Genomic DNA, 11414 nt, shown 5'->3' on the forward strand with positions numbered 1-11414 from the left:
AAAATTGAGAAAGAGCATAATTTTGAGAGGGAACAAGGATTGGCACATAGAGACAGGTAGAAGGAAAGGGAAGGGAAAACACTATAATTGTATTCTCTCTGTTTTTAATTTTTTCTTTTTTTCTTTTTTTAAATTGATATTTATTGAGCTCTACATTTTTCTCTGCTCCCCTCTCTTCTCTCCTTACCCCCTTCAATCCTCGATTCCCCAAGGTCCCAATTTACTCAGAAGATCTTGTCTTTTTATACTTTCTACTTCCCATGTAGATTATATTTGTGTAAGTCTCTCTTAGTGTCCATATTGTTGTCTAAGTTCTTTGGGATTGTGGTTTGTAGGCTGGCTTTCTTTGCTTTATGTTTAAAAACCACTTATGAGTGAGTATATGTGATAATTGTCTTTCTGTGTCTGGGTTACCTTACTCAAAATGATGTTTTCTAGCTCCATCCATTTTCCAGCAAAAATCAAGCTGTCGTTTTTTCTGCTGTGTAATACTCCATTGTGTAAATGTACCACATTTTCCTTATCCATTCTTCAGCCGAGGGGCATTTAGATTGTTTCCAGGTTCTGGCTATGACAAACAAAGCTGTTATGAACATAGTTGACCACATGTCCTTGTGGCACGATTGAGCATCCTTTGGATATATACCCAAAAGTGGTATTATTGGGTCTTGAGGAAGGTTGTTTCCTAATTTTCTGAGAAATCGCCACACTGACATAATTTAAGATAGAAAAATTACTATTTTCCCCCTTTTTTGGTCAGCCCATTCAATCTTCAATGTTTTAGAGATTGTTACTAAAGAAAGGCAGACGTTCCTTGGTTTATGTCACAAAGGGAGAAAGTTTAGGAGATGAGGATTGGACTTACTTCTGGTTTCCAGTCTGCTCTCCTACTTACTATTCTCTTCGTATTTTGAACAAGCAGGTGTACTCTGCATACTTCTTAAAAGAGAAGCTATTGATTGTCTAATCAAAGTGAGTTCCTCAGTCTCAGAAACCTGATTATTTTACCTCTAGAGCTGTGGTCACCGTGGTAATATTGAAACTTGGTAAGGGGTTTGGAGGGCCAGAATCAAACCAAGCTAGAATCTTTCTTTGCTCTACCTTAAATTATCTTTTCTCTTTTTGTTTTCTTTTTTTGTAAAATGTAGATAATTAAAACCACCCACTTTATGAGGTATTATGACAGTTGACTGAGTTAGTGTGTTTAAATGCCTACATATTATCCTAGAAAAATTATATTGATTTAAATTATTTCTCTATAATTTTAAAATAATACATTTATTTGTTTATTTATTTTGTGTGTATGTGCATGTACATATGTGCATCTGACATGATGTATGTGTGTGTATGTTAAAGGATACCTTGAGGATTCTCTTTTTACCTACTTACCTAAATGTCTTTAAGTACTGGCACTAAGCTATCTTGGTAGACCCTAGAGATGGCTACTTTTTATTTATAAACTTCATAAATATTTTTTCTGTTTTGAAATTTGAGTTGAGTAAAGTAGAATTTCTTGAGGTTCTTCAAATATATGTACACAAAATACTATGAGGAGTCTTTATTTTATTCCATTTAATTTTTAACATTTTCTTAGATTTAAAATATAGTCACATCATTTTCCTTTTTACCTTTCACCCTTTCAACCCCTCCCATGTGTCCCCTCCTTGTTCTTTCTCAGACTCATGGCCTCGTTTGTTATTGTTACATATTTTTAATTGCTGAATTCTCTTAAAATATATGATATGCTTGTGTTGGCAGTCTTGCCCAGATGTTATCATAGAACATGACATAACTGTCCTTCATATGTGCTTCCAACATTAGCTCTGGGTACGAAAATGGACATTGTCTGAGCCATTTGTTCCCTGGAAATGATGGAATCATATTGATCTTTCTGTTCATTTTGTCCTGGTGGTGGCTGTCAACTTGCTTGTCTGTGACTAGCTGGCTTTAGGAGAGGGACACTGACCTTTACTGGGGAAGGAAAAGCTGCTATCTTGATCTCATGCATTCTATGTGTTTTGTTTTTGAAGACTTGAGTTTTTTTTTTAATCTATCAAGGCTTTTAAAAATCACCCTTTAACCTAAAAACTATTATAATTTTTTTCTATCACATAGTTTAGACTTTAATATCTGCACAAAATAAAATTCTGTTCCTAAACTCACCTTTCCCTTTAGTTGAAGCCTTAACCTTGCAAAGCAATCCCTAGGGTAGTGTAAAAGTTCCTCGTAAACACATTTGTGTCCGTGGTTTTGGACCTGAACAATCTTTGAGATTAGTAAGGTGCATGCCTGTGGCTCACTATCTGTGCGATATAAGCTTTACAGTCATGCTTAATTGCAGATGGCGGCTTTATTATAGTAATTACTGTTATCTTATTACAGTTAATATAGAGTCTAATATTGGTGAAGCTACTTTACATAATGGGTCTTCATTACAATTATATGAAATTGTACTATTCTTAATGTTCTTAATTATTTCCTTTATATTATTGTTTAATTTTCTTTTGCTTCGCTTGTTATGACAAATCACACTGAATGTGATTGAATCAGGTAAGAGAAAATCAGCTTATGGAAGCAAACTATGAAAACGAGCTATATATGGGATATATAAAGAACTTTTTACAGCTCAACAATAAAAAGAAAATAATCCAAGATAAAAAATGTGAAAATGATTTGAATATACATTTCTTTAAAGAAAATAGGCAGATATCCAATAAACATATGAAATGGATGTTAAATATCATTAGTTACTAGAGAAATGTAAGAAAACCACAGGGGGCTGGAGAGATGGCTCAGTGGTTAAGAGCATTGTCTGCTCTTCCAAAGGTCCTGAGTTCAATTCCCGGCAACCACATGGTGGCTCACAACCATCTGTAATGAGGTCTGGTGCCCTCTTCTGGCCTGCAGACATACACACAGACAGAATATTGTACACATAATAAATAAAAATATTAAAAAAAAGAAAACCACAGTGAACTATTTCTTTGTATCCACCAGAGTGAAATCAAGCAGTGCTAACATTTCTGCAGACATTAAACGACTATGACTCAGCAGTTTTACCTCTCGATACATATCCCAAAAAACTCCCATAATATGTACATATTATAATAGTATCCCAGATTGGAAACAGCTCAAGCATTTATCAGTAGATGAATGAATAATAAAATATGTCTTATCTTAATAATAGTATTGACTAGTAGAAACTAAGTACTGGAATTTGCTCTAATGTGAATGGACCTGATAACATGATGATAACTGTGAAAAGACTGACATAAAGCATATCTCTTGATTCCATGTATGAAGTTAGAATAGCCAAATCTGTAATAGCATCAAAAATAGCGGTTGGGGGTGGACAAAGACAAGTACAGGGAGTGACTGCTGCTGATGGGTGCAAGCATATTTCATTTTGAAGTAATGAAAATGAAGATGTTTGAGAACTCTCCTAAAATGCACAAAGCAAATACTTTTTTAAGAGAGTAAATTTTATGATAAGTGTTGTTAAATAAAAAAAAAACTTACTGAGAAAAATAGTAGCCACCATTTTTCCAAAGTGAAATAACATGTTTTTGTGAATTCTGAGTATGTGTTTGCCTTAGCTGTACTCTGTTATTATTTGATATAATTGTGTTATACAGCACCTCTTGCTATCAGCATTATAGCATAATGTTATACAATATTCAGTCCTCCAAATCCTCATTTATTTGTAAACTGTAGTGCTTATATTAGTAGTTTACTATCTTTTGTGTTAGCTGTGAGTATACTTTCTTAGTACTGTGTTCTTGGGCAGTTTCGTGTGCGAGCATCGTAGAGTATGCTTACACAGACACAGTGTCACTAGGTGATCCATTGTATAGCATAGGGCCTTCGTTGGCCAGGACACTGCCAAGAAGACATGAATGTATTTATAAGTGGCCATTGTGCCTTTACTAAAAGGTATCTTTTATTTGTGGACATTAGCATTGCAAGTAACTATACTGAAAAGTAACTATACTCTGTTTTCTAGAGTTTCCAGAGAAGATAACGGTGAAGCAGCAGTACCGGCTTCTTGGCAACAGTCTCAATGTGCATGTGGTGGCCAAACTCCTCACAGTCCTGTGTGAATCATTTGGAAGTACCTCCAATTCTAGACAGTGATTCTAAAATTCTATTTTGAGCAAATTTGTATAAAATTTAAATTAGTTTCACAGCATTTTAATTGGAAATTTATGTAATGCATGTCAAATTGTTTTCTTAAATTTATATTACCATATCCCCAAAACTTCACTTTGTTGTTTTGCCCTATGGGCAAATATTTTTATAAAGTTTTTAAGTATGTATATGAAATATGTTTCATATGCTACAAATTAAGGATGTTTAAACTTTTATATCTATTCTAGTACTTTATATAGTATGGCATGAATAATATAATGATCTTTAGAAAATCATTTTTGTACGTTAATTTTCAAGTTGTTTTATGTAACGTGGAGAAACCAAGTGTACCTGGAAGCATCTTCCCTTCTGACTAGATTCCATAGTGTTAGAAGGTGCTGTGCATGCTATGGAAGGGAGAGATCATCATCATTCTTAACCAGCTGGGAACCTTGTGAACTGCAGTGATGACTGCCCTGTTAGGGTATGCCCACGAGTGCTATGGGAACAACCAGCTGCTCTCCAAGTTGATTTAAGGCCTGATCAATGAGATGGAACCCATGCCTGGCACTGTTATCTGGCTCAGCACCCTGTGGCTAGATAGGTCATGGAACCTAGGAGTAATCTACTACCATTATTCTGCTAAATGGGCATAGTATTAAGTCATTCCTGATGGTTTATTATTATAGATTAGTGTTGCCCTCAATACAGGGAATATGCTTCTTTTGGTAGATGGCAATACAGAAACTCAAAACTGCTTACCATGCAGAGACTGAGAGACTGTGGGGTGCTCAGTGCTAAGTGGGACATACCACCTCCTTCCTGCTAAGGTTCAGGGATCCCTGCAGAAGAGGGAGCAGAAAGACTGTAAGACCCAGAAGTGGTTTAAGAGACTAGTGTTTCCAGGCAGAGCAGGACAGCTGTACACATGAACTCATAGCCATTGTGACAGCATGCACAAAGCCTGCATGAGCTGAAATCCACACAGGACCCCAGCACGGAGAGTGCGGAGAGTGCCAAAGTGGATATCGAGTCCCAATGATAGCTGAGAAGCTACCTGCAGTTGATGGCTGCTGGGAGAGAGGCCATTTTTCTCAAGGGTGTGGTTCACGCTCCTGACAGGCTTATACTCAAGAATATCGGAGCAACACAATTGGACTTGATTGTTTTGTTTTGCTTCTCCACTCCCCCCCCCCCCCCCCCCCCCCCCCACACACACAGAGTTTCCTTTGTAATAGCCCTGGCTGTCCTGGAGCTAGCCCCTAGACCAGGCTGGCCTTGAACTCACAAAGATCCACCTGCCTCTGCCTCCTAATTGCTGGGATTAAAGGCATGGGCCACCTCCCTGTCCCCACCCCCACCCCAACCCCCACCCCAGCTGATTTAATTGGTTTTTAAGAAGACCCAAAGTGAGGAGTCAGGGAGGGAGGGTGAATATGATCCAGATAAATCGAACAATGTTCTCCAAGAATTAATATTATTTTAAAAAATAAAAAAAAGTTTTTAAAAATCTTACTTTTTGTTAATTTCTCCTAACTGAAAACAGATTCTAATTCTAGCCTGTTGAATGATTTACTTAGTTCTATTTTTTTTTTTTAGACAAAAAGGCCTCAGGAAATGCAAATACAGATGAATTATCTATCTCTTCATTGATCCTGTTTGATTTTTTTTTTTTTTTTGATACAGTGTGTCACTGTGTAGCCCTGTAGCCTGGAATTTGCTCTATAGACCAGCTGGTTTCTGACTGCCCCCCCCCCCCCCCCCCCCCCCCCCCCCCCACACAGCCTCCAGAGAGCTAGAATTAAAGGCTGGCACTGCTAAACCCGGCCTCTCTTTAATCTTAATCTGAAAGTAAAAGCTCACTGTTCTGTCTTTATTCGCACATGCTTCCTTCTAGTTTGTCATTACCGGAGTGTTTTTGCTTAGTCAGCTTTTGGGTTAAATTTGTCTATCTTTACATTCCAAGGAATATGATGTGGCTTATGTGGCAGGAAGGAAGGTCATAGAAGGAAAACTTGCCACTATTTCTATATGGTGCTACCCCATCCTTCCGTAGCTTTTTTCTGTCTCCACCAATGTGCTCGCGGCATCAGTAGATGAACAAAGTGTGGCACATACATACCCTGAAGAGCAGTCAGTACTCACTGGAATGTGTGCATGACACGTGCCATGACCTGGGTGGGCCTTAGGAAACTGCTAATGAAATAAGTCAGTCATGGAAAGACAGACGGGCTACCTCAGTGTTTGCCTGGGGTTGGGAGTCAGTGGTTAGTAGGTGCAGAGCTGGGCAGATTGGGAAGATGAGAAGGTTCTGGAAGTGGATGGCACTGATAGTGACACACTGTGAATGTGCTTAGTGCCACCAAGCTAAACACTTAAATCTGTTGGATGCCCAATTTCATGTTATGTATATTGTGCTAAAATTTTAAAAATTGTTTTTTCTCTGAACGCAAGTAAATATGGGTTTATCAAAGCTATAAAGCTGTAAGCTATCTATGTAGCAACAGTCCCTGTCTACATTTTATATATGTTTAAAGGTGAACCTCACTAAAGGTTCATAATTATGACCTGAAATCATCTTGGTGCACTGTCATGCAGGTTATCTTCACTGGTGAATGATTCTTTATCAATGAGATGGTTCATAGTTTAACTGTAGTTATGCTTACAATTATGTGGTATTATAAGGTCAATGCCCACTGAACAGTATTATAGTAAGTGCTGAGTTATAGTGTCTCAACTCTGAACACATTTGGTAGGTCACTCTCCCAACTGCTGGTACCTAGTAGTGCTGCCACGTAGAAAACACTCGGGTGTTTGGTGAATGGATGGGCATAGTGGCCACAGCAGGGTGGGAGTCAAAGCTGCAGAAGGGAAGTCCAGTATGAAGCTCCAGCGTTCCCCTCTTCAGGTAGCCAGATTTACTCGTTTGGAACACATGCCCATAAAAATAAACTCTGGAATGTGCTTTTGGTTTAGGGAACACAGTACAGATAGAAACAAATCTTAAAATACTGTGTTTTGATTTCTGTCCTTGACCAGAGAACACAAATTTATTCTTGTTTTTCCCTCAGTACAATTTTAAACTGTGTGTAAATATAATTCTATAATAATTAAGCAAGATAACAAAAGAACTCTTCAGATGGGAAGAGAAACACAAGCTGGTGTAGGTTCCTATGGCTAGAGGAACGACAGCTACAAGATGCCTTCTGATGTCCGTACCATGGAGAAAAGGGGTGACTCAGTGCCCGTGTCCCCAACATACAGCCTAGAAACAGAAGGCCACCTGGGAGGCTCACCCCACTTCAGATAGAACGGTATATTCTTCGTAATACCATGGCTGTGGCATCATATGCTACCAATGTGTCCAAAGCCCCACGGAGAAGCACCCAAACACAGCTCTCCACTTCCTTCAGGCCCTACATCTGCTAGGATATCATCCAATGGAACCACAGAGGCGCCCGACCCAGGAAGTCTTCCTCACTGTGGTCCATACACTCTTGTCTATCAGAGTCACCAGGTTGATCTGGCCCAAGGAAGATGCTACTATCACTTAAAGCAGTAACATCAATGGACCATTAAGACTGGATAAACCAAGCAGACCAAAATAACAAAGTCCCTGTGATTTAAACTGTCATCAGAATAACAGCAAACTAAGATCTCTGTGGTGAACACGGATAGTTCACCTGTTAAAAGATTAAAGTAGGACCCAGTCATATGGAGGTGTATGCCTGTGTATCACTTGGCAGGCTGAGTCAGGAGGATTGCAGGTTTGCAGCAAGTCTGGCCTACAAAGGAAGTTCCAGGCTACTCTGGGTTATAGTAAGAGTTTGTCTATAAACTACAACAGTAAAATAGGATCCAAAGTCTCATAATATATAATAAGCTGTATTTAGGGACATCACAATTTCGGTAAGAAAGACATGACACTAGCAAGATATGTCAGATGCCGAGAAAGCTGGTTAAGTTTCAACTTTTCTATTCTGGTATCATGGAATCCAATCTCCTGGGTCCTAGACATTTTTCCTAGAGGACAAAGACTGCATCTTTCCCAGGTCTGTCCCCGAGGCACCTCTCTCAGCTGCTGACAATGGGTGCCCAATAAATAATTGTCTGGTTACCTGATTTGAATATGAATTGCTGAGCATCATCATTGACATTTCATTCATGACTTGGGGAAGTTTTTAATAATCCTATTAGTCAGCCAACCCAGGAGGAACAAGCTGACGTTATTGGAAAAAGTAATGCCAGAACTGTGTACAGGTCTTATAGTACGGTTTACAGCTCTTCTAAACATAGTCCAGGAACTGTTTGCAAAGCCTGATTTAGCAGTGCCTCTATAATAAATATAGACCAAGCCACCGTAAAGAAAACATCCAAAGGGGCAAAGGCTTTGTTTTATATAGATATAAGGATAATGATACTGGAAAAGGCTCAGAGGTGAAGTCATCCCATCCTTCTTCCTGCCCCCATGACAGCACCCTACATCTTCCCACGGGTTGGTGCTGCACTTCAATTAACAAATGCCCTGGCAATGACAGGCCTTTGGAAAGCATCGGCCTTGTGAAGTCAGCCCCATCATAAATCACATGGGCCAAGCAAAGCTTCCTCTAAGATAAAGGTGCTGCCATGTGCCGCTTTTATGTGTATCTTCTTAATTAAAATCACAAGAGGCCTGAGAAGCGCCAAGGATCAGTGAAATTGATCCCTCCGTAGAGGTACTCTTACTTACTTACCTCTGCTCATCAAACATCACATTTGTTGAAAATGTGCCTTACCCTCTTTGAAAAAAATCACAACCACCACTCTGTGCAATTGTTTATTCCCTTCACTTAGTCATTCACAGTGGAGCCTGGGTGCAGGCAGCTTCTAATCTCACACCATTGTCTCATTCAGAAAACTTGAGACATCACCAGGTGAAAAACTGATTTTATCCTTCTCAGTTGATGGGAAAAGGATTATTATGGGGATACATCAATGTCCCACCAAAGATAACCCTTGCCTTACTGCCGCACACCTTCGTGGAACTCCAGCTTTGTCTGGTCCCTAGGAAGTGTTCTACTCCCAGGTGTAGCAGCAAGTACAAATTTTGAAGCCCCAAATCTCAGAAGTTTGTATTTGTTTTTGCTCTGTTCTCTGTTCATAAAAAATCCCTTACAGTGATGGGAGACTGCAGGTACATTGTGAATTAAAAAAAGAAACCTTGAAAAAAACAAAAGCATATGAAGCTCTCAATAATGTATAACAATCTCCTTGCTAGGCACCATCCCTGCCAACAATGAATTAAATTAGTCACATGTAATGATGGAATTGTGCTTCTTTTTCATTCTCCCTGGCGATGATTGCATTCACTGTAGTAACGAGCACAGAGAACAAATGCAAGCATTATACTCCATAGCTCAAGACACATTGTACTCAAAAGCTCAACTCAGCACAAGAGTGCATTTGTTCATTTTCTAGGTGACAATGCACTTCCCACGGAGTAAGCAAGTGAACAGTTTTAAAATGAATGCTTTTCCATAATTATGTCATAGTATCTTATATAAAAAATGCAGACAATGGGATCAATGTTGTATTGCCAGAAAATTGTGTGTGTGAGAGAGAGAAAGCAAGAGAGAGGCAGAGACAGAGACAGGGGGAGGAAAGGAGGGAGGGAGAGAAGGAGGGAGGAAGGGAAGAGAGAGAAAGATATCACTACAGTGGCATGCGTAAACATAGTTTTTTTGGGTTTTTTTTTTTTTAAGTTTTGTTTTGTCTGTATGTGTCCGAGTTGTATTTGGAGCTTTGGAGAATGAGTGCTGAGATTTGAAACCAGGTCTTTTGGAAGAACAGCAAGAGTTCTGAACTGCTTAGCTGTCTCTCCAGCCCCTTAAATGAAGTTTTAAAGCAATTCTCTAGTCCTGATAAAGACAATAAGTTAACTGTTTGAAAGGTTAAAAGAGATCGTTCTAGTCATAAATACTTCATTTAATGACCAAATTCCTGGTTATTTCTAATATTTTAAGCTGATAAGAATGTGGACTAAAAGGCGCACCCAAGTCATCCTGAAGGGATAAAAGGTAATGGGAACTCTCCCAGGCCTCTGAGGGTCTTGTCAGCTACTTCAAGCCACCTTTCCATCTGCAGCCTCTGTTTTCGTGACTTCCACATAGATGGAGTTCTTCAGATAAATTTGTGTGCCTGCCAGAAATATCACATAAGGACTGCAGCCTCCACGCTGCCTCAGCAGCTCCTTTTGACACCAGAAGGTTCAACCAATGTCCTCTAGCCTGGTACATAAGCCCCCTTTCCACATCTCCTTTACCCATTTTTCTCTGAGATGTGCTGCTGGACCAATTGAACCTGATTTTCTTAGTCTTCACATGCTTGGCTCTCCCAGTGTGAAGCCAAGGCACAGTCTGCTCCATGTCATGCCCGTCTATATGATGCGCTCTTGTTATTGCTCCACAGATTTGCATGGCAACTTTAAGCCAAAGAAGACCATAAAGTTTACTTTTTTGGGGAACTTCCCTTATTATTGAGGACTTTATGTATCATCAATGAATATCTGTTACAACTGTAAGACAATAGAATTCATATAGAGCTCATGGAACTATCTCATGTATCTTGAGGTACAAAATGACAGTTGCCAAAATGTACCCACTAGGCAAGTTCCAAGACTAGGAGGAAAGGGATTGGAATGGTCTATACGCTTTGCACTGAAATCTCCAGTAATCCTTAATTCTAGTAGCAAATTCAAAGATTCCCCTTTTTCTGCAGATGTAGACCCTTCAACACTGGCATTTAAGTTTCCCATGAAATCGCCATCTTGCCCTGATAAGCCTGGGTAGTCATAAACACCACCCATGGACTTAGAGCTTGTCGTCTGCTCTCTATTATTGTAGGCTGAGATTGAAGTGCTCCGAGAAGGCCCAGTGGGTGTCCTGGAGAGCAAGTCCAGTACGAAATAGATCTGGACAAGTCAGCAGACAGGCGACAAAGAGTTTAGAACTGTGCCCTCGTGGGAAACAAAAGACGTGGCCAAGAATTGGTGCTCACTTTTTTAATTAGCAGAAGATATTACTATTAACAACAAGTTATGAAATTAAAAGATTTAGGATCAGGAGAAACAAAAACCTTCTTAGCAAGAAGAACCACAGAAGGGAAAGAGGTAGAGTGACAGAAACTTTGAAGAGTGCTCTAAGAAAAGCGGAAACACAAGCTTCGTTCCTTGCCTGACGCAGTCAGTGACAGTGTTTACGTACAACTGATCATGAATGTGGGTGTCTTTAGAGGGGAAATTTTGACTC

General features: G+C 39.4%; 1 protein-coding gene across 2 annotated transcripts in view; it reads left to right on the forward strand.

Moving 5' to 3' along the window:
• The window catches only part of Trdmt1 (tRNA aspartic acid methyltransferase 1), a 31486-nt gene extending 25612 nt beyond the window's left edge, over positions 1-5874 (forward strand). For both annotated transcript variants that reach the window (XM_050144804.1, XM_050144803.1), the window contains one exon: positions 4004-5874. In XM_050144804.1, coding sequence (XP_050000761.1) covers positions 4004-4134 — 131 coding nt within the window. In that variant the 3' untranslated portion in view covers positions 4135-5874. The remainder of the gene's footprint in view (positions 1-4003) is intronic.
• Positions 5875-11414: the final 5540 nt, after the last annotated feature.

Source organism: Alexandromys fortis, unplaced genomic scaffold (genome assembly GCF_014885135.2).
Source record: "Alexandromys fortis isolate MF-2015 unplaced genomic scaffold, M_Fortis_MF-2015_v1.1 scaffold_52, whole genome shotgun sequence".
NCBI classification, from domain to species: domain Eukaryota; kingdom Metazoa; phylum Chordata; class Mammalia; order Rodentia; family Cricetidae; genus Alexandromys; species Alexandromys fortis.